This window comes from Plecotus auritus, assembly GCF_963455305.1.
Source record: "Plecotus auritus genome assembly, chromosome: 7".
NCBI lineage: Eukaryota > Metazoa > Chordata > Mammalia > Chiroptera > Vespertilionidae > Plecotus > Plecotus auritus.
Genome location: NC_137774.1, coordinates 107,201,270 through 107,227,049, shown reverse-complemented (window position 1 = coordinate 107,227,049; position 25,780 = coordinate 107,201,270). Strand labels below are relative to the sequence as shown.

At 38.5% G+C, this 25,780-nt stretch overlaps 1 protein-coding gene across 2 annotated transcripts in view; it reads left to right on the top strand.

Moving 5' to 3' along the window:
• KCNN2 (potassium calcium-activated channel subfamily N member 2) overlaps positions 1-25,780 on the top strand; it is a 275,099-nt gene that overhangs the window by 230,474 nt on the left and 18,845 nt on the right. For both annotated transcript variants that reach the window (XM_080677708.1, XM_080677709.1), the window contains one exon: positions 12,835-12,976. In XM_080677708.1, the coding sequence (XP_080533834.1) occupies positions 12,835-12,976 (142 nt within the window). The remainder of the gene's footprint in view (positions 1-12,834; positions 12,977-25,780) is intronic.

The window sequence follows — 25,780 nt, the reverse complement described above, 5'->3', positions numbered from 1 at the left end:
CATATCTTGTCTGTTGTAAATAATGCTGCAATGGATATAGGAATGCATATGTCTTTTTGAATTAGTGTTTTGGATTTCCTCAAATAAATACCCAGAAATGAGATTGCTTGGTCATATGATAGTTCTATTTTTAATTTTTTGAGGAACCTCCATACTGTTTCCTATAGTGGCTGCACCAATTTACAATCCCACCAGCAGTGCAAGAAGGTTCCATTTTCTCCACATTCTTACCAAGTTGTTTGTTGATTTATTGATAATAGCCATTCTGACAAGTGTGAAGTAATATTTCATTATAGTATAATTTGCATTTCTCTGATTGGTGATGGTGAGCATCTTTTCATATGTCTATTAGCCCTGTGTATATCCTCTTTGGAGAAATGTCTATTCAGAGTCTCTGCCCATTTTTTAATCAGATTGTTTATTGTTTTTTTGTTATTTATGAGTTCCTTATATTTTTTGGATATTAATCCCTTATCAGATGTATCTTTGTTGAATACCTTCTCCCTTTCTATAAGTTGTCTTTTTAATTTGTTGATGGTTTCTTTCACTGTGCAAAACTTTTTAGTTTGGTGTAGTCCCATTTGTTTATTTTTCTCTTTCGTGTGCTGATCCTTTGCTGTTCTTTTGGTGAGTGGAGCTTATTATTGTGCAATGAATTCATTGTACGGTGGCTAGGTGGAAAGCTGCATTTTTGATAGAGAATTCTTGTTATTAGTATGTGATTGTCTTTTCACTGAAGCTGTTCTGTTTACCCAGAGAAAAAGTATTCTTTCTCTGTACTAGTTAATTCTAATATAGGGTTGGGAATGGGGAATAAAGAAAGGAAACTAGGAATGCTACTGTTCAGTTTGGAAACTTGAATTTATAGTCCATGTTTTGAGCCTCAAACATCTTTCCTGACCTTAGCTGTGTCCTGGGTTAGAATCTCCAGTCTATCCCTAGAGGAAAAAACCTCTATCTCTTATTAGTTATCTGGCGTATCAGGTAGGGGCAGGAACCTGAGCATCTATTATCCCACATATTTAGATATAATCAATTCTCCTGTTTTCACCATGGGATCTCCAACTTGTGAATCTTCCATGGATTCTTTGACTATCAGTGCCTTTTAACTGGGAGTATTTAGACCATTTATATTTAATGTGGTTACAGATATGCTTGGTAAATCAGTCTTCTTGCAGTTTGCTTTCTACTTGTCTCATCTGTTCTTTATTCATATTTTTTCTCTGTTTCTGCCTCCTTTTGGATTATTTATTTATTATTCCATCATATATTCTTTATTTAGTTATCATTTATTACTCTCATGTATTATTCTATTGGTTCCTTTAGGGCAGTGGTTCAACCTTTCTAATGCCGCGACCCTTTAATACAGTTCCTCATGTTGTGGTGACCCCCCCCCCCAACCATAAAATTATTTTCGTTGCTACTTCATAACTGTAATTTTGCTACTGTTATGAATCGTAATGTAAATATCTGTGTTTTCCGGTGGTCTTAAGCGACTCTGCTAGCAGTTCTCAACCTGTGGGTCACGACCCACAGGTAGAGAACCACTGCTGTAGAGCCTAAGACCATCGGAAAACACAGATATTTACATTACGATTCATAACAGTAGCAAAATTACAGTTATGAAGTAGCAACGAAAATAATTTTATGGTTGAGGGGGTCACCACAACATGAGGAACTGTATTAAAGGGTCGCAGCATTAGAAAGGTTGAGAACCACTGCTTTAGGGTTTATAACATACCTATATACTTAGGCATATTATAACTAAATTATCAGTCTTATCCCTGCCCTAAAGTTATACTAGTACCAATTACTACAACCTATCTTCAAGTGATTCTGTACCACTTTAGATATAGTACTTCCACTTTTCCATCCTTGGATAGTTTTACATGCATGTACTGATCAGTTAGTACTCAGCTGAATAATCAAGACCCCTTGGTGGGTCTCTGGATCCCCCTCTGTGCAGATTTGTCCTCTCTGGTTTTTGGCCCTGTGAACTCCCCGCATTCCCAGCTCTGTCCTTTCAACTTGGGGAACCCTCACTGGGTCTATCTGGTTTCCCCATGAGCTACCTCCAGAGATTCTCTTCACTTTGGTTGTTTACCATCTCTCAGGAGTCACTGTTCTTTGTTACTAGATTATGTATGTCTTGTTAACTATTGTTACAAATATTTTTTCTGGTTTTGTAGCTGTCTTAACAATATGCGTAAATCCAGTTCCTTGTTCCATCATAGCGGGAAACAGAATTCCCTGTGCACTTTCATTGTATAAAAATGTGTTAATTCTTATTCTCTGATTTATCCTTTCCTTTTTTTTTTTTCCCTTGGGGGTTTATACCTCTTTTTTTATAGCCTTACTACCATTTTAGTGTATTTCTGAACAGAGAGCTGATGGTTGATTGATCCCATGCATTTAAATCCTCATAATACTTTTTACTATATAACTAAGGCTAATATTTGAGATCCGAGCTAACAATTAAGATGAGATGATTTTACCATTTATAATGCTAATAGTAAGTTTAGTAGAAAAACATTAATGAACATAGTTTGTCAGCTATTAACCTCCAGTGTTGAATTATTTTCAAGTGTAAAAATACCATATATGTTGCATACAGATCTTGGATATAACATGACAAATTCGATTCACGTCAAACAATGGGCAAGACTCATTTCTATCCACGTTTTGTATCTATATATGCGATATTGCAGGCCTAGCATGTGGCCAAGGGCAAGTCAGTTTGAGAAAAAAATGTTTTACATTGTCACACTGATTAATTTAAAAAACACCAATTACCTCCTATATTCTTCTAAGCACTGGGTGAAGATATAGCAATGAAAGAGGCACAGTCTTTGTCCTCAAATTTTTTTATAGTTTAGAATCTAGGGGTATTCTAGATGAGCCAATTATATGTTACATGTCTTATGACCCAAGTGAATATTGATTGGTGGTGCTAGAAATATCTACAAGAAGCTCCTGGCATACAAAGAGAGTACTAGTGGTCATGCTGACCAAAAGCTATGTAAAGTTTGGAGAAGGGGATCCACGAGCAGATTCTTAAAATACAAATCAGGGCTAGGAAGATGGGAGACAGTGGTTCCAGGAAGAGGGAAGTGCACCTGCAGAGAGAGCCATGAAAGAGGATGACGTCATTGCCAGCCATTAGTGTAGCCAAAGGTCCTGTTACTTATGGAAGGCACTGAGGGTGGTGCAGGAGTGCTGGGCAGAGGCTGCCTCATTCACAGGGAAGATAATCTCTGTGAATTTAAACAAATATTATGGAAAGCTGTCATATTTATGATCTAAGAAAAGCGACAGTGGTAGACGCACAGTCAGCACTGAATGAAGAAATGAATGGAAACTAAGAAAAGGAACATTGTGCTTTTTTTAAATCCTTAAAGCTGATCTCACAGACTTTAAGTCTATGAATCATGCAGTGCTGTAAAACAGTTACTAAGTCTTCTCCTCAAACCCCAAAGTCCTTATTTTAAAAACTTGAGGTTATCAGGCATTTCTAGCACTAACTTTAATCTTATTTCATGTAGTTTTTACTTTATTTATTGATTCTAGAGGGAGAGGAAGGGAGAGAGAGAGAAACATTGAATTGTTGCTCCATTTATTTACCCATTCATGGTTGATTCTTGTATGTGCCCTGACCAGGGATCAAACCCTCAACCTTGATGTATCAAGATGATGCTCTAACCAACTGAGCTACCCAGAGAGGATTTATTTAATGTATTTTTAATTAAACCAGCATTCATATTGATCAGAATTGGAAATTTGCCATCCCAGTGATTTCTTTTTTTTTTAATTTAATAAACCTTTATTGTTCAGATTATTACAATTGTTCCTCCTTTTTCCCCCCATAGCTCCCCTCCACCCGGTTCCCACCCTACCCTCTGCCCTTACCTCTGCCGCACTGTCCTCATCCATAGGTGTACGCTTTTTGTCCAGTCTCTTCCCGCACCTACCACAACCCTTTCCCCCCTAGAATTGTCAGACCACTCCCTTTCTATGCCCCTGATTCTATTATATTCACAAGTTTATTCTGATCATCAGGTTTTTTATTCACTTGATTTTTAGATTCACTTGTTGATAGACATGTATTTGTTGTTCATAATTTTTATCTTTACCTTTTTCTTCTTCCTCTTCTTAAAGAATACCTCTCAGCATTTCATATAATCCTGGTTTGGTGGTGATAAACTCCTTTAGCTTTTTCTTATCTGTGAAGCTCTTTATCTGCCTTCAATTCTGATGATAGCTTTGCTGGATAGAGTAATCTTGGTTGTAGGTTCTTGCTATTAATCACTTTGAATATTTCTTGCCACTCCCGTCTGGCCTGCTAAGAAATCAACTGACAATCATATGGGTGCTCCCTTGTAGGTTACTAACTGTTTTTCTCTTGCTGCTTTTAATATTCTCTTTGTCTTTTGCTCTTGGCATTTTAATTATGGTGTATCTTGGTGTGGTCCTCTTTGGATTCCTTTTGTTTGGGGTTCTGTGGGCTTCCTGGACTTGTAAGTCTATTTCTTTCACCAGGTGGGGGAAGTTTTCAGTCATTATTTCTTCAAATAGGTTTTCAGTATCTTGCTCTCTTCTTCTGGCACCCCCATAATTCAGATGTCGGTACACTTGAAGTTGTCCCAGAGGCTCCTCACACTATCTTCAAATTTTTGGATTCTTTTTTCTTTTTGCTTTTCTGGCTGAGTGTTTTTTGCTTCTTTGTATTTCAACTCTTTGACTTGATTCTTGCGATCCTCTAGTCTGCTGTTAGATCTCTGTATAATATTTTTTATTTCAGTCAGTGTATGCTTAATTTCTAGTTGGTCCTTTTTCATATCCTTGAGGGTCTCACTAAATTTATTGGCCTTTTCTAGAAAATTCTTGAAAAACCTAATAACCGTGGTTTTGAACTCTATATCCAGTTGTTTGCTTTCCTCCATTTCTTTCATTTGTGATCTGTTTCTTTGTCTCCGCATTTTTGCTGCTTCCCTGAGTTGGTAGAGTAGCTTTGTGTGGTACGTGTCCTCTAGGGCCCAGTGGCTCAGCCTCTCCAGTTATCTGAGGTGGACACTCTTGGTGCACCCCTTTGTGGACTGTGTGTACAGCCTTGTTGTAGTTAAGTCTTGATTGTTGTTGGTATCACTGGGAGGAATTGACCTCCAGGCCAATTGGCTGTGAGGATCAGCTGTGTCTATGCTGGGAGAACTTCTGTGCTGGAGACACTCTTATGAGACAAGACTTGCAAAATTGCAAAAGCCTCTGTGCTCAGCTTGAATGGGGCAGAGTTTCAGGGCGGAGCAGACAGCCTTGGTTTCCCATCAGTCCTGCCCTATGAGGCCCCTGGGTCTCAGTGTCCCTCGGTAATCGCTGCAAGCACCTCTGAGAGAAAGCCGCCCTCGAGTTTCACCTGCTGCCAGACAGTCCAGTTCTCCCCGAATGAGTCTGGGTTCCCAGAAACTTGCCCAGAACTGGAGTTCAGCGCAGTCGGGAGTTTCGGCCTCCCTCCCACTTTAGAAAGCCAGCTGCGCACTCAGCCTCCCATGCATTCAGCAGTCAGTCCTCTCTGCACGCACACGCCTTTGGACCTCTGCCTTCCACAGCTCCTGAGTCTCAGTGTGCTTTCTCTTTTCCTGACAGTCCAGATTCCCCCCGAATGAGTCTGGTTTCCCAGCATCTCGCCCGGGACTGGAGTTCAGTGCAGTCTGGAGCTTCCTTCTCCCTCCTGCTTTAGAAAGCCAGCCACGCACTCAGCCGCCCATGCACACAGCCACACGTCCTCTCCGCGCGCGCATCTCCGTACCTCAGCCTTTTGCAGCTCCTCTGAGTCTCAATGTGCTTTCCTCTTTCCTTCTAGTTGTAGAATTTCCACTCAGCCAGCTTTCCTGTGGTTCTGGATGGAGTCCATTTTGTCTTTTAGTTGTAGTTTTGATATTGTTGTGCAAGGCACCAGTAGGTGTTTACCTATGCTGCCATCTTGGTTTCTCTGCAATTCTTTATTGTTCCCGAGTCATTTCTTTATGTCTTTCCCAGAACAGTTCTCCTTGTGGAGAGGATTGGAATAGTCTGAATAAGTGTGTGACATGAAATTCTAGAAGAAAGGTTTTGAAATGTTTTAACCATTGAAGTTATACATATTAATCATTTGCAATGGTATGAATCTGACATAAATTCAAAGCCTGGCAGTGTTCTAAGTGATAATCTCATGTTATAATATAATTATGTGTAAGGATTTTCTATATAATATACATGATAATATCATGTTGTTAAGTCTAATATTTATGCCTGAGTTGCCAAGAAAGAAATCTTGATTATTCTAATAGTATCTAATATGGTCCCTAATTACCTATCTCTTCTTGACTATTCTCAACTGAGTATGTCTGAATATAACACCAACATTAGCATACGATATTATTTTTCCATTCTGAGCTATTTTTCAGGCAGGTTTACTATTTCATAAGCAAAAAAATAAAATAAAATAAAATAAAATAGGGAATTTACCACTGGATCCCAAATTCTAAAATACCAACTCCTAAAAAGATATTTACTTCTAATTAGGCCCTTCAATATGGGATTACAATCTCTGACCCAGTGTAATGTGCATAGCATATAATAAATGATAATTATGGCACAAATTGACTAAATGATAATTATGGCACAATACTTGACAGTGTTTGGCAGAGTCAAGTGAGGATGGAAGAAATTTGTGTATTTAAAACTCTGTATTAATTAAAGGTGAGCAACTAAAGAGGAGTCAGTTTCCCTAAATGTTTTAGTGAATGCTTTTATTTTTTTTAAATCACTTACTGCTTCCAACTTTGAAAAGTAGAAGTGCTACAGGAAGAACAGACTTCCAAACCTGTGTCAAAACTGAGATTTCCTTGTGGGCCCCAGCCATCAAGGTGCCCCCCGAGGCCTGTGTTTATGTATGAGCTCCTGCACTCCTCTTTGTAGTTGCTCTACCAAAGGACAACCATGTGCCCTGCCAATTTGTTTTAGTCACTCAGGAGTAGAAATAACTTAAAGATTTCATTCAGACATGGTCACGTTTTCTGTCTAGTGATTGAGGACATGTTGAAATAGAAAGGGTGGAAGACTATAACATTTCCAGCCATGTTTCAGATTTCCCATGTCTTCAAACATTAATGTAAAATGAGAATGAATGCAAGTCAAGAACTGAGCACATAGTAAGCACTCAACAAATATTTTATATGCACCAGGGAATTAAGGCCACCAACTCTTAAATGCATCAGATCTTTATGTAAATCACGCTTTGTTAAGAAGAAACTGTCTCACAATTAAATACTAAATGGGCAGCGATTTTCAACCCGTGTATAATACCTGACTAGTCAGTGGCACTGATCTCTTTTCCCTTAGATTGTCAAAAAATAAAATGAAAAATGACAACAGCCAACACATCCAATACCCATCCAGTATGAATGAATCAGTGTATGGCAGAATTTTAGTTTATGTGTGCCATGATATGAAAAAGGTTGAAAATCACTGTAATAGGGTATGAACTCTTTGCCTACCTTCTTTTGTATTGCCCACACCCATGCCAGGGAATTGCATTCCCTGTTTTAGGCAACTGCTTAATGAGGAATACTCTAGACAGAGCCTTAAGGTCATGAATGGGTTAGAATCCAAAGCTTACATCTAAGGGTCTTGTTTGAAATGAAAACCACATTCTGCCATGGAAGCCCCATTACACAGGCCTGGCAGACTCCCAGAGCAATTCACAGAGCCTGTGAGCTCATATTGTAGCTGAAGGATAGCATGGACCTCATCACCCTACTTGTATGTACATGTATGTTATTGAACAGGGGAAATGCACTTACTTGTCTTCCTGGAAAGCTAGGAATACCTCTTGGCCTCCCTGTTGGCAATGAAAGTCTCTCTACCGAGCCATTCTGGGAGAGGGGAGTCCACAGCTAGGACATGATGGCAGTCCCTGGGGTAGAATGGTGGAAGACTCTGTCCTTCTGCAACCGAAAACTCTCAGGATGCTCATCAGCAAGGGTTGGTTTTTCTTTCAGAAGATACAGTGATTGCTTTCTCTCTTACTTACTCTGGGAATCTACCACTCTGGACAGGTTTTCTCTTTCCCTAGACCAGTGTAGCTTGAAATACTATTTCTTAGGTTCTCTTACTTATTTGGGAAAAACAAAGGTACAGACGTAATAAGCATGGGTCTTTCTGTATCCAAAAACAGCAGTAAGATCCACTAATACTACAGAGGAAAGCCCATATTCTATGAACCTTTTAAACTTCTGGTTATAGCATCAGGAGCTTTGCCATTAAATGAAGGAGCTTTGCCATTGGATTCTGTGTGTCTTTTCCCCTGGAAAAGTGTAGGTTGTATGTGGGATCAAGCCTGGACTCGGGCCACAGTGCAGCCTCCTTACCACATAGCTCTGGCGGCACAGTGAGCCAAATGGAAAGACAGGACTGAGTGCATGCAAGCCAGGAAGTTATCGGAGATTATCAGATTGTGTTAAAAACAAGGAAGGTAAGTCATCCACACTGGCATCTGAAAGCTGGGCAGGAAGGGTGATCCATACAAGAAGTTGGGCCCTAACCAGTTTGGCTCAGTGGATAGAGCGTCGGCCTGCGGACTCAAGGATCCCAGGTTCGATTCCGGTCAAGGGCATGTATCTTGGTTGCGGGCACATCCCCAGTAGGGGGTGTGCAGGAGGCAGCTGATTGTTGTTTCTCTCTCATCGATGTTTCTAACTCTCTCTCCCTCTCCCTTCCTCTCTTTAAAAAAATCAATAAAATATATTAAAAAAAAAAAAAGTTGGGTGATGAGCAAGAAAGGCCTTTAGTGACCAGAGTCTGAGGTCTGACTGTCCTGAAGACAAAAGAAGGGCCACTCTGCCCCATGATTTCATAGAGCATGCATATAGAGCAAGTTCTAGGAAACAACCCACAGGTTGTACGCATATGGATGGCAGTGTCCACAGGGTGGGCCAGGTTACTGTTTAGTATTGCTAATTCAAGCAGAATGTTATAGGATATGTTTCTGAAATAAACACCTTCCTCCTTGCTAGAAAAACTTAATACTTTAAAGAATAATCAGGATAAACTGTATCCCTTCCCTTACTATAACTCTGTGTGTGCAACTATTGAGGCAACAGCTTTTTTTAAATTAATTTCTTTATTGATTAAGGTATCACATATTTGTCCTCATCCCCCCCATTCCCATCCCAAACCCCTCCCCACGCATGCCCCTACCCCCCTGTTGTCCGTGACCACTGGTTAGGCTTATATGCATGCATACAAGTCCTTTGGTTGATCTCTCCCCCTTACCCCCACCCTCCCCTACCTTCCCTCTGAGGTTTGACAGTCTGATCGACGCTTCCCTGTCTCCGAGTCTGTTTTTGTTCATCAGTTTATGTTATTCATTATTTCCCCTAGATGAGTGAGATCATGTGATACTAGAAATACACTTATAAGAACCGAAAATGAGACAAGCAATAATGGTTATGCTGGGAGGCAAATGAATCAGTCTGTAGTGAGTTTCTTTCTGGGCCAACAGTTCTTTTGAGTCCCAATTTCAATGTCAAACAGTTCCTTATGTGTACATGTCAGTGATGATATTTCAGTACATGTCAGCGATGATATTTCAGTTCTGGATGGTGGACAAATGGTGGTAATGCAGGTCCGACCCTCTCTGGTTTGGTCCTGGGCAACCTGCCACGACGCACAGCTGCTGACTGGTAATATGGCAAGGCGTCGTCAGCGTCTTCCATCTCTGGACTGTTTCTCTTCTCTCTTCATGGCTGGAGCAGTCCTGTCAATTCCTCTCTGTTGCAGGAATCCACATGGTCTTAGAGGTGTTTTCTGAAAATATACAAACATATTCTCGACCAACAGTTAATAGAGGAATCTTTTCTATAAATTTGACTTGGGATTCTTTTTCATTTTTTGCCCAAATGATTTTCCTTTGGCTTGTTTTGACACCATGTGTGTTTTTCATGGGTGTCTTGCTGTTAGCATTACAAATGAAAGTTAATTTTCTAAAGTAAAAATTTTCTAGATGTAATTTACTTACAGGATATTTTTCCTTACATGATATTCTTCTACTATCCCCCCTTTTTTGATTTAAATATTAGGAGGCTTTTGGAAATTTTATAATGTATTCTTGATAGCTTTTAAATTTTAATTTTTTGCACTAAAATATGACTGCTTTAGGTTCATTACATGTTACACAGTTTTACCATGAGATGAACTACCAATAAAAATTTTAGTTAACACTTTAGGAGCAGCTTTTTGTCCAGTACCATTAATTTTTCTAGAATATTTGCTTATTTCACTTAGCCAATTTAAATTAGTCTGAGAACTTGACTACTATTTTACTGTCAAATTTAATACTCTAACAACAGTCTTATTTTACCCTGTAAATATTAGTGGAAAGGATTATTTGCCTTCTTGAGTAGGCCCTGAGCATTCCTGGTGCTAGGTTGGATTTAGATATCAAAAACCCACTTCTCCATACCATGGGTACAAGACAACTCAAACAAGTCTTGTTGCAGTGAGAGGGCAGCTGCTGTCGGCCAAGTCTCTGTTACCTGGGTCCCGATTTGAGCTGGGCATGGGAAGCGAAGCAGCCATGGGATCAGGAGACCTCCCTCAGAAGGGGTGAGGGTTCAGGCCCCTGCAAAGTTGGGGGGGTGAGGGTCTGTGCCCCACCTCTGTTGACCCCCAAGTTCTCTCCTGATGGCCCCTCTGCGACTGTGCCTGTCTTAGGTTGTTCCTTCCCTAAGGAATCTTACCCGTCTCTGGCTAACCAGCCCTCCTCCAGGGCCAAGCGGGCTGATGTGAGGTTCAGTTCTATCTCCTTGGTAGCCTATGCCCCCGAGGCCTCCACACCCAGAACCTGCCTTGGGATCCCCTCGCCTGCTGGTGGGGCCCTGGCACTGATCACATATCTTAGGAAACCCAGGTTTCTTCTCCAGGGAGGGCCCAGCTCACCCCACTGGGCGAGAGACAGAGCCATGGTACCAGCCACCATGAGGCTTCAACCTCAGCATGAACAGAAAGCACAGGCAACAGCTGTGGGCAATTGGATTGTGAGAAGAGGGTCCCTCTTGGCCAAAAGGGCAAGAGGGGCCAACATAGAATGCTCAGGTGCCTTCCCAGGGGGCCCTCTACACAGTGGAAGGGATTAAATCCTTTCATGTCCTTTTTAAATTGCTGCCAGACAATTCAAAGAATTAGTTTGTAAGTTTGTGTGGGATAATTGTACATTATGCTGTTGTAATTCTAAAATATCAAGAGATGTGTTACCTTTGTCTCCAAGCACCAAGATGATTTTTTATTGATTCCCAAGGGTGCGAGGTACTATTATAGATAATGGGGATAATACAAATCTGGGAAAAATTAATGACATTGTAGAATAATATCATGTAAGGATATTCTTTGCTCTAGGCCATGGCAATTCCATTTCAAACTGGTTGTCAATTTTTTTTTGTTATAGACAAGGTCTTAGTTACATTTTCTGCACCTCTCCCAGGAGCAAATAGTGATAGTCGCTTCCTTTGGTGTCCACGCAATTCAGAAACCTCTCTTTAATTTTACACACAAAGGAGCAGTGGTTTGATTTTGTGTCATACAAAAGGGAAGCTGGGTGGCGACCCCTGTGTAATTATACTTCCTTGCCCCACCCATGGTCCTCCTGGATGACCAAGGTGTTTGGTATTATTGGTGACTACATTAGGCGGGGGATCAGCCCACGTAAGGGCTCTTACCCATGAAGGGTCAGGAACATAGGTCCAAAATACTTCCCCATTTTCCCCAGGTAATATTACCGTACAGCTGATGACTGCTAGCATGGCAAGAAAGATGTTCTCAGGCGTTCTTGGGGTTCTGGTTACCTCACCATTTCTTTTCCAATTTTTTTTAAAATTTTTATTATTATTTTTTTTACATATGTGTCCTTATTCCCCCATTACCCCCCACCCCCTACTCATGCCCCACCCCCCTGTTGTCTGCGTCCATTGATTAGGCTCATATGCATGCACACAAGTCCCTTGGTTGATCTCTCCCCCTTACTCCCACCGACCCCCTCCTTCCCTGAGGTTTGAGGTTCTGATTGATGTTTCTCAGTCTCTGGATCTGTTCTTGTTCATCAGTCTACAGGCAACAGCTTTTATTAAGCTCTGATTCTTGGCAGGGACTATGTGATCAAAGGTACAGTTTTTGTACAGCGAGTGCAGGACCTCCAGGTCAACAGTTCAGCATAGTCCTATGATGGAGAAATACACAGTTTACTGAGGGAGAAATACACAGGATACTGTGATGAAGAAATGCACAGGAGGGAGCTGGGATAAGAGTAGATAGAAAGGGTCCCACTTCAATGTCTATTGACAAATGACTAAAAGAAGGCCAATTAGGGAAATTAAGTTTGCAAAGGACACTCTAAGCAAAGGGAACAGCATGGCTCCTTCTGTTACAAAGGTGTGGATTGAGATTGGGCAGCTGCATATTGACCTATAAGTCAAACACACCAGTGATCCTCAAGGAATGATGAGACATTACCATGGGCCAGGGCAGGCTCAAGGATAAATATTGCATTTATCAACTTACACCAGTGAGAAAATAATTTTTTATATTTTACAGTTTCTCTTTCAGATTATTTTTAAAGTTGCAGAACATCCTGATGTCCTTCAGATTGCATAGGTGGAACCTCTTATTTATAATCGAGAGTTTTGAAAACCTCTAACTAGAACAGTTTATAGAAGATACTTAGTGAATTAATTGAACTGAATCAAACTGGCCTTAGCAACCACAATGTAGATAAATTATAAAGGCCTGGCTTTGTTTGCTATTTTTCAGGTACCATGATCAACAGGATGTTACTAGCAACTTCCTTGGAGCAATGTGGTTGATATCAATAACTTTTCTCTCCATTGGTTATGGTGACATGGTACCTAACACATACTGTGGGAAAGGAGTCTGTTTGCTTACTGGAATTATGGTAAGTGTCTTTTTACTTTCCATCTCTTTTATTTATACTCAAGAAGGCACTTAAAACTGTTGGGTCCATGTGCAGAAATCATTGTAAGCTATTCCGGTTCCCAAGCAGGGAATCCATGTAATAAATCAGTTCTGTGTTGGGAGAGGACATCAGTTTTGATCTTATTCTTCTCATCATGCAGCTCTGTTGAGGACATAGAGTTCCTAGATTGCTCTTTGTGGGCTGTGCACTAATTTGATGAACAAAATATCTTAGAGTTCCAACTTCAGAGTCAGAACATTCTTTGTGTAAGTCTGGGTGCTGCTATTTCCTGCTAGCTGTGTGAACTCACGTTTCTCTTCTCTGAGTCTTACTTTCCTCATCTGGTAAAATGTGAATCATAATAAGAATCTTGAAGTGTGTCAAAAGGGTTAAAGAATTAACATGACATTTTATCAGTTAGATTAGATTAATTATTTGAACAAATATTTGTTGAGTGCCAGGCACTGGCCCATATACTGAACATACAGCAAAAGACAGAAACTGTTCTTACCCTGCCTTCTTGAAATGTGTAGGGGAAGAACCTGCACTTAAAATAATTAACAAATAATTGTTAATCACACTTGTGACAAATATATGAGGAAGTAAAGCTTCTGATCTGATTTGGGAACTGAGGGATGAGATCTGCTCAGAGAAATAGATCTCCGTGAAGTTTGCTTTTAACTTTTCACTGAGGTGGGAAAGGGGGGTAGCCAGGCAAAGTGGGAAGAAGGAAGGGCATTCTGGAAGAGGAAATGGTTTATTTGAAGATAATGAGGCAAGAAGGAGCCCGATACATTTGAGCAAGTTTACTTGGCCAGGAGCGTTCACAGTAAAGTGGGAAAATGTCATGGCTTGAGGCTGGGGACAGGTCTTATAGGAGCACTTGAGAAAGGTGTGCTGCCTGGAGTGACCTGCTACTGTTCATCGGGGATGCCTAGCAGACTCAGATATCTCCCTTGCCCCTTACACGTGTACTATTTGTGTTAGATATATGAAAATTGTAGGCTAACACACCATCTAAAATTTATTAATGTGGTATGAACTTTTAAATGTTTAAGCCAGAGGTAGTTTCAAATTATTGCACCATTTTGAGTGACTTAGAGTCTTCTTATCTGCTTTTGATTATAGCGAAGAGTGTTATCTTGATATTTGTTTGGTTTCTGCCTACACAAGGAAGTGAACTGCTAAGGCAGGAAATTCCCAGAATTTCTGAAGCTAGGCATTTCTGCCCAAAGAGAGGCAGGCTTCCCACAGGATGGCTTTTGAATGGTGGCCAGGGCAGCATGTACCCTCCCAGCAGCTGCCCAAAGGTTGTTCCAAGAGTCAGAACTAGCTAGGAGAACTGAGTCTATGGCATAGAGAGGTGGGAACAGTCTTCTCCTGCTTGGTAGTATTGAACTGGGAAAAGGCAGCTTGCAGTGAAAATAAAATCCAGTTCCAATGTTAAGGTCACACGTAGTAACAAGATGACCATTCCAAGTCCCAGTTGTGGAAAATATGATTTCAGGTCATAATTTAACTGTAAAATAAAATTACAGTTTTGTGAATTTTAAGAGAACTTTTATTTCATTACAATTGTTATGGTCCATTGTGTTTACTATTGGATTATTTCCTGAAAAGATATCATTTTATTATATAGTATAATGCTTTGGAAAATATAATTTGCATGGATATATTTTTGGAAGGTCCATAACAAGGGACAAGAATGATGCTACTTATAAAAAAAATAGAACCAATAATTGCAGTATCCCCCCCCCCCCCATGCTTTTTAGAAACAACTTTCTTGGTGTTCTTTTTTGGCAAGATGTCCCTCACTTTATTTTTGAATTAGGTATGAGTCAGGATTTGTGCAAACAGCCTCATTTGCCATGGGATCAGAGCCAAATTTAAAGTTAACTTTGCCAGGATCTTGTGGTACTTTTATCTTTCCTCTATTTTTTTCTTTATCCTTAATGTCTCAAGAACTGTTCCTTCAAAATTTCATCTGACAGCACAAATCTTTTATTTAAGTGCTTGAACTACTTCCTTACTTAGGTTTTACTAATAATCTTACTTTGTTTTGAAAATAGAAGTTATAAGCAAAAGCAATTGTAATTGATATGGGCAGAAAAATGTTATGTGCAGTTAAATTTACAGTGATGTGGTCCTGTTTTCTAAGCTCATGGTGAAACCAGTCCTTCACTCCTTGGGCAAAGGAGCTCATTCCATCCCCCTCATAAAGAATAGACTTTTTCCTAATTGACCCATCAAAGATCATTTGCTTGTTTTTAGAGAATGCAGTAATCTTTGACTAGCCTATTTGAAATACTGTATAGAGTTGGATTGTCTCTATCCCTGAGCCAAAACATGGAGAAAAAGTCTTCTAGGAGTTGACTCTATTCCATATCATTTCTTGGGGAGCAAGAGCTTACAAATGGAGGTTACCTAGAAACTAGTATAGAGAGTATTGGCTGACAGTATAGATTTCTAAAAAAATAATTTTTTTCATAGTTCATACAAAAGGTTAGTTTCCTTTAGATGAAATAGATTTCTGTTTTATTAGACAAATGTTGTTTGCTTTTGTTTTCAGGAACTTTAAATAGCAGTTTGTCACTTTTGAATTATCTAAGCCAGATCCGGACTTGTTTTTATTTCTGGCGTTTTTGGGGGTATTTTTTGCCTATTCCCTCTTGGACTTTTGCAATGCATGTTTAGGTAAAATGTGTATTGTCAGATTTCCCATGAGTCATCTCTCTGTCTCTGTCTCTCTCTCCCCTTGTGCCCTTTAGTTTAGTAAATTGTGAAAAAGAAATACAATTTACAACACTCCTGAGAGAGGCCAGGGTAATTCCTGAATCCTCTTGTATATTTTTTCTGAAGTGCTCTGTGTCTTTGTGCTTTTACATTTAGATTTTCTTATCCTCTCATTTATGAAATTTTGATAGAATTTATACCTTTGGTTTTTTCACTTTGGAGTAAAATACAATTGATCGAAATGCTAATACCTACAGAGCTTTCCCATTTCAAAAATGTACATGTAAAGAAATTAGCTCTGCTTCTTTTCTTCATATAGCTAATAAAAGTAATGAATTATTTCTTAGCATCATCGTAGATGTTCATATTTCATTAGTAAAACTCAAAATTAAATTGTAATTTAATAGTTTTAAAGCTTAATTTGTGCCATGAGTTATATTCTGTGGAGCCAAGGACATTAATATTAACCTGCTGTGCTCTGAGCAAAAATGTATTGTTAAACCATTAGGAGAGAGTTTTCCAGAATATTTCTAAAAAGAAACAAATGGCCTTATCAAAAATAACCTCTTCTCACCTGAAATGTAAATTGTGAATCCAAAGACCATTGAAAATCCAAGACCATCATGCCAAGCTTTTCTTATAATTTTTTAGGTTGTGTTTATAATTTTATACATAGATGATAATGGAAATACTAAGATAAGTGTATCTTGGATACTGAATGCTTTCACAGAAATTCCATTGTGATAGATAAAACAAGGCAAGAATAAATGTTCCTTTTACCAAAACTAACCTACTTAAGAGACCAAGATCTCTTCCTCTCTCCTGGATATCCTGGATTTAAAAACATAGGATTGCATAATAGACCAAGTCTCTCATTAACCTTCAAGAGAAAGCCAGAAAGGTTATATTTACCTCTTCTTTTCCTGTTTCTTCTATCCTTCCTCTCTTTAAGAAGATACCAAGGACATGAAGATTTATTATTGTGAATATCATGATAATCTGTGATAGGCTCAATTTTAAGTGGTTCTTATTCTTTTTGTTTAAGGTAGTAGGCAACTAACATTGTTCCAGCATGGTCCTTAGCTTTCTGTGAGCAGCGGGTAGTTGCTCAGTATCTCCAACTTTATAACAGAGAAAGTAATTGTTTTGCTCAACACTTAAAAAGTTATCCTATCTACCATTTTATATTTGTACATAGGTATAATATATGCTAAAAGTTTTAGTTTTTTCTTATCTATAAATATACATAGTGGGGCAAAAGTTTACAGCTGTGAGTATACAAAACAGAGTTTATTCTTATATTACTAATTATTGCATTATTTTCCACACAAACAACTGTAAACCTACTTTGACCCCCAACTTGTGTATGATGTTTCAAGAGTAGGATTATAGCCTCATTAGTAAGAGTAATTTTTTTTATTCCCTTCTGTAAAATTATAGCAGCTCTTACAATATAGGTATGGATGATAGAATTATTTGGCATAATTATCTTTAAATATAGAATAATATCTGCCCATTCTTGGGGACACAGATTATCTGATAAGCAGACCTCTAAAGTGATCTATAAACCCCTAGACATGTGTGATTTAGACTTTCTGCTACTTTCTGTCTTTGCTTTTAAGAATTCTTTCCTCTGCCAGTGGGGGTAGAGAAAGTAGACTACAGACAGCCATCCTGGATGTTGCATGTGTGAATAAGCAAGAAAAAAAGAAAACTAGGGGTCTTTTTTACATGTCTTATACAATTTGACATGAGGTGGTTAATCCCAAATAGTAATTTGGAAGAGGTTATTTTACTTTTTGTTTGTTTTTGGCTTTCTCTGGTGTGTTCATTGAGTCTCATCGAATAAAATCCAGTGAGGAGAGAGTATCTTTAAGTTATTATAATAGTTTTTGTTTTGTGCAGAGCTGCAGCAGAGGGTGGGCCTTTGCAGACTTAAGGCTCCATTCCCCACCAGTGCCCTAAGCAGACCTCCTCTCCCTTTGGAAATGTCTGAGGGACTATGACAGCTGCTTTCTTCCAGGTACAGGCACGTGTAGCTGGGAGTTGTTGTGGCCTTCTAGCATTCGACTTGTTTGTACAAATCCACCTAATTTTTCTAAACTGTCAGCATATTTACTTGGCAGAGCTGCCCTTCCAATCTCTAAAATACATGCGTTCACTTTAACACTGTTGCTTATAAGGAGAGATAAACCTAGGGATGACTCATTACTGATGACCAGTTTTATGTGGCACTTCCTTCTTTCCAGGGCCAAAGAACGTAAATGAGCTGAACAGGCAAATGACTCTAAAGATTTGCATAAAACCAAGCCCAGGTTTTATCACTGAATTAAAAAATCCACACGTATCTTCTCCTCTCCTCCTTAAGATAAGGACATTTGAGTTGATCTCTACCCTCTTATCAACAAATAACTTGTATTTGAAGATCCTCAGAGGTAGGGCATGAGGGAATTTGTCTTCAAAATACCCTTGAATGTTGTTTATTTTTATGACTTACAGAGATCTTGCAAAACTCTAATGGGATATAATATTAAAGCTGAGTGTTGTATAGAATTTTATTTGCCAGAATTATTTTACATAGTTTTATGAGAGAATCATTATACATGTCAGGCAGATGCAGTGAAAATGTATTTATTGCTCCAGGATATTGTGTCAGTCAACCCTAGGGACAGAAAAATGGGCAACGGTTGCAAATACTCATTTTACCTTTTGTTTGGAGGACAAGTTGATATTTTAAAATGAAATTTAATCTTAAAGTTGTTTAATTTAGGTGTATATTAAATAAAAAGCATACTTTTTTCAAATTAACTATATTATGAGAAATTTTAATTACTGATAGCCTAATAAATTGGCTAGCAAACAAGTTTGATCTTTTAGGAGCCATTGTACATAGGAAGATAATTAATTTAATGCTAGAAATATTTTGAACATTATCATTTTTTAGCAGTCATTCTCAGGGGTGAGAATTCTGGAATTTCCAAAAAAATTGTTGAATCTTTTCCAAATACCATTTTTCAGTGTGTTTTCCAAATAAAAAAAAAATTCTCTATTTTTCAGTTACAGTTTACATAAAACATTATATTAGTTTCAAGTGTACAATATAGTGCTTAGACATTTATATAACTTACAAAGTGATCACTCTAAAAAGTCTAGTACCAATCTGATATCATACATAGTTATTATAATATTATTGACTATATTCCCTATGCCTGTTTTTATAACTGGTAATTTGTACTTCTTAATCCCTTTACCTTTTTCACCCATACCTGCATCCCACCTACCCCCAGCCCTGGCAACCATCAGTTTTTTTGATACCACATATAAGTAAAATCATATGGTATTTGTCTTTCTCTGACTTATTTCACTTAGTATAATGCCCTCTAGGTCCATCCATGTTATCACAAATGATAAGATTTCATTCTCTTTCTATTGTATAAAGGTACCACTCCTTTATCCATTTGTCTACTGATACACACAAGTTGTTTCTGTATCTTGGCTATTATAAATAACTAGAGGCCAAGTGCACGAAATTCATGCATGGGGGTGTGTGTCCCTCAGCCTAGCCTGCACCCTCTCCAATCTGGGACCCCTCGACGGATGTCCGACTGCCTGTTTAGTCATCCCTCTCACAATCCAGGACTGCTGGCTCCCAACTGCTTGCCTGCCTGCCTTCCTGATTGCCCCTAACCGCTTCTGCCTGCCAGCCTGATCACCCCCTAACCACTCCCCTGACAGCCTGATTGATGCCTAACTGCTCCCTTTCCAGCCTGTTTGCCCCTAACTGCCCTCCCCTGCAGGCCTGGTCCCCCCAATGCTCTCCTGTGCGGGCCTGGGTCTCCCCCAACTGCCCTTCCCTGCAGGCCCAGTCGCCCCCAACTTCCCTCCTCTGCTGGCCTGGTCCCCCCCAACTGCCCTCCCCTGCTGGCCATCTTGTGGTGGCCATCTTGTGTCCACATGGGGGCAGCCATCTTGTGTGTTGGAGTGATGGTCAATTTGCATATTACTCTTTTATTATATAGGATGCTGCAGTGAACATAGGGGTGCTATCTTTTCAAATTAGTGTTTTGAATTTCTACAGGTAAATACTCAGCCATGGTATTGTTGGGTCATATGGTAGTTCTATTTTTAATTTTCTTGAGGAACCTCCATTCTGTTCTCCATGGTGTCTGTACTAATTTTCAATCCCTCCAGCAATACAACAGGGTTCCCTTTCCTCCACATCCTTGCCAACACTTGTTGATTTTAGCCATTCTGACAGGTAGAAAGCAATATTTTCTTGTGGTTTTAATTTGCATTTCCCTAATGATTAGTGATGTTGAGCATCTTTTCCTATGTCTATTGACCTTTTGTATGTGGTCTTTGGAGAAATGTCTATTCGGGTCCTCTGACCATTTTTAATATGATATTTTGGGGTGTTTTTCTGGTGCTAAGTTGTATGAGTTCCTTATTTCTATTTTGGATATTAACCCCTTATCAGATGTATCATTGATGAATATCTTCACCCATTTCATTGTCTTTTCATTTTATTGATGGTTTCCTTCCCTGTGCAAAACTTTTTAGACCCATATGTTTAGTTTTTGTTTTCCTTGCTTGAGGAGACATATCCAAAAAGAAATTATTAAGAGCAGTGTTAAAAAGTTTACTGCCCAGATGCCAAAATCCTGAACAAAATTCTAGCAAATCGGATGCAGCAGTACATCAGAAAGATCATACACCATGACCAAGTAGGGTTTATCCCAGGAATGCAAGGATGGTTCAATATCCGCAAATCAATAAATGTGATACATCACATAAACAAATTGAGAGATAAAAATCACATAGTCATATCAATTGATGCAGAAAAAGCATTTGACAAAATCCAACACCCTTTCTTGATAAAAACTCTCAACAAGGCAGGAATAGAAGGATCATACATCAACATAATAAAAGCTATATATGATAAACCCACAGCTAACATCATACTCAATGGGCAAAAACTAAAACCATTTCCCCTAAGAACAGGAACAAGACAGGGATGCCCACTCTCAGCACTCCTGTTTGACATAGTACTGGAAGTATTAGGTACTGCAATTAGACAAGAAGAAGAAATAAAAGGCATCCAAATTGGAAAAGAAGAAGTAAAGCTGCCCTTATTTGCAGATGACATGATATTGTACATAAAAAACCCAAAAGACTCCATCAAAAAACTAACAGACTTAATAAATGAATTCGGCAATGTAGCAGGATACAAAATCAACGCCAAGAAATCTATGGCATTTCTATACACCAACAGTGAACTTACAGAAAGAGAGACTAAAAAAGCAATCCCATTTTCCATCGCACCAAAAAAATTAAGATACTTAGGAATAAACCTAACCAAGGAGGTAAAAGACCTATACGCAGAAAACTACAGGACACTGAAAAAAAGAGATAGAGGAAGATGTAAACAGATGGAAGAACATACCATGTTCATGGATTGGCAGAATCAACATCATTAAAATGTCCATACTACCCAAAGCAATCTATAGATTCAATGCACTCCCCATTAAAATATCAACGGCATATTTCACAGACCTAGAAAGAACTCTCCAAAAATTCATCTGGAATAAAAAAAGACCCCGAATAGCCACAGCAATCCTGAGAAAGAAGAATAAAGTAGGAGGGATCTCAATACCAGATTTCAAGCTGTATTACAAAGCCACTGTCCTCAAAACAGCCTGGTACTGGCACAAGAACAGACATATAGATCAATGGAATAGAATAGAGAATCCAGATATCGACCCAAACCAATATGAGCAATTAATATTTGACAAAGGAGGCATGAGCATACAATGGAGTCAAGACAGTCTCTTCAATAAATGGTGTTGGGAAAATTGGACAGATACGTGCAAAAAAATGAAACTAGATCACCAACTTACACCATACACAAAAATAAACTCAAAATGGTTATAGGACTTAAATATAAGACGGGAAACCATAAAAATACTAGAGGAATCCACAGGCAGCAAAATCGCAGACATATGCCAAAAGAACTTTTTCACTGATACTGCCCCTAGGGCAATGGAAGCCAAAGAGAAAATAAACAAATGGGACTACTTCAAAATAAAAAGCTTTTGCACAGCAAAAGAAACCATCAACAAAACAACAAGAAACCAAACTGTATGGGAGAACATATTTGCAAATGTTATCACTGATAAAGGTTTAATCTCCAACATCTACAGGCAGCTTATACAACTTAATGAAAGGAAGATAAATGATCCAATAAAAAAATGGGCAACAGACCTAAATAGAATCTTTTCGAAAGAAGACAGAAGGAAGGCCAAGAGACACATGAAAACATGCTCAAAGTCACTAATCATCCAAGAGATGCAAATCAAAACGACAGTGCGATACCATCTCACACCTGTCAGAATGGCTATCATCAACAAATCAACAAACGACAAGTGTTGGCGAGGATGCGGAGAAAAAGGAACCCTCGTGCACTGCTGGTGGGAATGCAGACTGGTGCAGCCACTGTGGAGAACAGTATGGAGTTTCCTCAAAAAACTGAAAATGGAACTCCCGTTTGACCCAGTAATCCCACTCCTAGGAATATATCCTAAGAAACTAGAAACACCAATCAGAAAGGATATATGCACACCTATGTTCATAGCAGCACAATTTACAATAGCTAAGATTTGGAAACAGCCTAAGTGCCCGTCAGCAGATGACTGGATCAGAAAACTATGGTACATCTACACAATGGAATACTATGCTGCCATAAAAAAGAAGGAATTACTACCATTTGTAGGCACCTGGATGGAATTAGAGAACATTATGCTAAGTGAAATAAGCCAGTCAATGAAAGAAAAATATCACATGATCTCACTCATTTGGGGATAATGAAAAACATTATAAACTGATGAACAAAAAGATAGATACAGATGCAGTAAAGCATCTAACAGACTGTCAAATTACAGCGGTAAGGTTAGGGAGAGGTGGGGGAATTAAGAGATCAACTGAAGGACTTATATGCATGCATATAAGAGTAACCAACAGATGCAAAATATTGGGGGGTGAGGGCATGTATGGGAGTGGGGTTGGGGGGGCAATGGTAAAATATGTACACATATAATACTTTAATAAAAAAAATTTAAAAAATAAATAAATAAATAAAATATTAAAAAAAAAAAGTTTACTGCCCTATGATTTGGGTCTTACATAAGCCTTTAATCCATTCTAAATTTATTCTTGTATATGATGTAAGAAAGTGACCCAGTTTTCCTAAAGAGCATCCATTGAAGAGACTGTCTTTACCCTATTGTATGTTATCTCCTTTGTCATAGGTGAAGTGACCAAATGGGCTTGGGTTTATTTCTGTGCTCTCTTCTGTTCCATTGATCTATGTGTCTGTTTTTATGATAGTGCCATGCTATTTTGATTACTATAGCCTTATACTATAATTTGATATCAGTCAGTATGCTATTAAAGAAATTTCCCTTTTCTATAGGGTTGTAGTCTTAAGTTACGATCCCTGGAAGTATTTGTAGGAACTGCATAACCAAGTTATCTAAAGTAAAAATATCACTTCTTTGAATTTTTGAAATATTATGTGATAAATGATCTTGGGGAAACGAGGGAACAACATGACTTACAATTTCAGTGTTATGATGGAGGAGAGTACTACATTTTAATTTGGCAGTATAAAAGGTGTCCAAAAAATGTTTACACACTTTAACAGTTGATAGCTCAATTTTGAAAATGAAAAGCATTTTAATAAACACTGCCTTCATAATTATTCAAAGTATATGTATACATTTTTGGGGAGACACCCTACATAAGACTCTCTAGGTGTTGGGGTCAAATAATAGCTTATGCTGTCTGAATATCAGTTCACTTTGGTGTGGCATAGGGTAATGGGCATTAATAATTATATTTTCTAAGGACAAGGCCTCTTCCCTACCCTTCCTCTCCCTCTTGCAACATCTAATTTGTTAGACTATATTGTCTTCATTTTGTTTTTGGTGACCTGAGCATTTTGAAGTGGCAGGTTAGTGATTTGCTTAGCTTTTCCTGAGAACATAAGTGAAATGGGAGACCAGTAATCAGGATACATTTTCTGACTTTGCTGAAAGGAATATGACTCATCTTGTTAAGGCATACAGGGATCTTCATTTCATAACATATGTTAGTCCCAACTGTTTCTGTACCCATTGTGGTGATGACAAGCTTTGGAAAAAATGTTGTGAAAGCATATTTACTTGCATTCTTATTCACTTTATGAAACAGAATGGTCATGGAAATTAACACTGAGTGGACATTAACATCATACCATTACTTAAATTACTATAATAATTAATGTATTGGCAGGAATTTACCTTGAACCTAGAAAGCTTTGGAGGTGAACCAGTTTTGCATAACTAAAAGAGTGAGTTATTTTGAAACCTGATTCTATCTATATCAAACCATCTTATGATTTATTAAGAACCTAGGGAGTTTATGGTTTCCCTAATTAAAGTAAGGCAGATAAGGAGTAAAGGACTTTGCATTTGAACAACCATAAGAAATTACTAAAGAGGCCCTTGAGGTACAATTTAAAGGATACATCTAGGATAATGAAATGAGGGATAAAGGTAATATTGTTAGATTCACTTGTTTCTCCAGTTTGCAATGAAGGTACTCATTTTATTGCACAAGATTTGGGTGAGCTAGAGAACACGCAGCAAGAGATGGGCCAGCAGCAGGAAAAATAGAGCCCAGAAATAAAAACAAATTAAAGGTTTCCAAAGGCTCTTGATACCAGTGATTTTCCACTCCTGTTAGGATTTTGATTTCGTTCCAGAAGGATCTCAGCAGTGGCCTCCTGCCAGGGGAGAACAATATTCAAGTTAGAGTGCCAGCTGCCGCTCATAGCTATCTTTATAGCGATTAGAAGTCCCTCAGATTTTTACATTCTCTGCTTATTCAGGAATCATCCCCACCCTTGAACTTCCCATGACTCACTGATTGAGGAGTACCTGAGCGCATACATGCAGCAGGTGATCCTGTACAGTAAAGTCCTCACTTAACATCATCTATAAGTGAAACAACGTATAACAAAACCAATCTTACCATAGGCTAATTGATATAAACAGGAGTTAAGTTCCTCAGGCATCCCATCAACATGATAAGGAAATGACTTTGAACAAAATGACATTATTCAAGGACCTGCTGTACTTGTCAAGCAACTGGTAAGTCATATTGTGGTTGGTACAAATGGCTATCGTGAGTAATCGCTCATAGTATTACATAACTAGATTCTGTGGCAGATGTTTTCAAGTCAACAAAATAGGTATAGCTGCTTCCGAAGGCCATTCTTTTCCTTCACTGGTACCCAGCTCTGAAGTCACCTTGCTTCCATTGTCCACATACCACACAAAGTATCAGGAAAACCATTCACCAGCCCAGGCATTTCTGACCTGTCTCTCTGTCGTCTGCCTGTACTTCCCTTGTTTATCATTTCCTAAATGTCTTTATGATGAAATGGCTCTGATAAAAACCTTTAGCTTGTTTGTTCAAAATAGAAAGTAGTATTTTCCCTTAATATCCTTTCTCATCTAAAGCATTGACTCTGTTGGAATCACCTAAAAAGCTTTAAAACAGTCTGATGCTTGAGTTTTATCCTTGGAGATTATAATTTAATTGGTTGGGGGCACAGCCTCTCAGCATTGGAATTTTTACAAACTCTTCAAGTGATTCTAGTCAAGGTTAAGAACTACTTATTTCAGAATGGTACCAGTTTTAAATAGGAACAATATTGATTTATTTTGGTAATTACCCATATTGCTCAATTTTTTGAACATTCATACTGTAAGAATTTATCATAAAATAAGGTGAATTTGTTATTCTTGTTTTGCTTTGAAATACAATGCTTCATAGATATGGAAATGACCACAAATAAAAATATAGGTAAAAGGTATTATCAGATGAGATAAAGGGTAGAATATATCAGTGATAATTACAATTAATAACTGAATAATCTCACTCATTTTAGTTGTCTCATTTCTGAAATCAGAGGTTAAACCACATAATGTCTAAATACCTTCTAGTCTC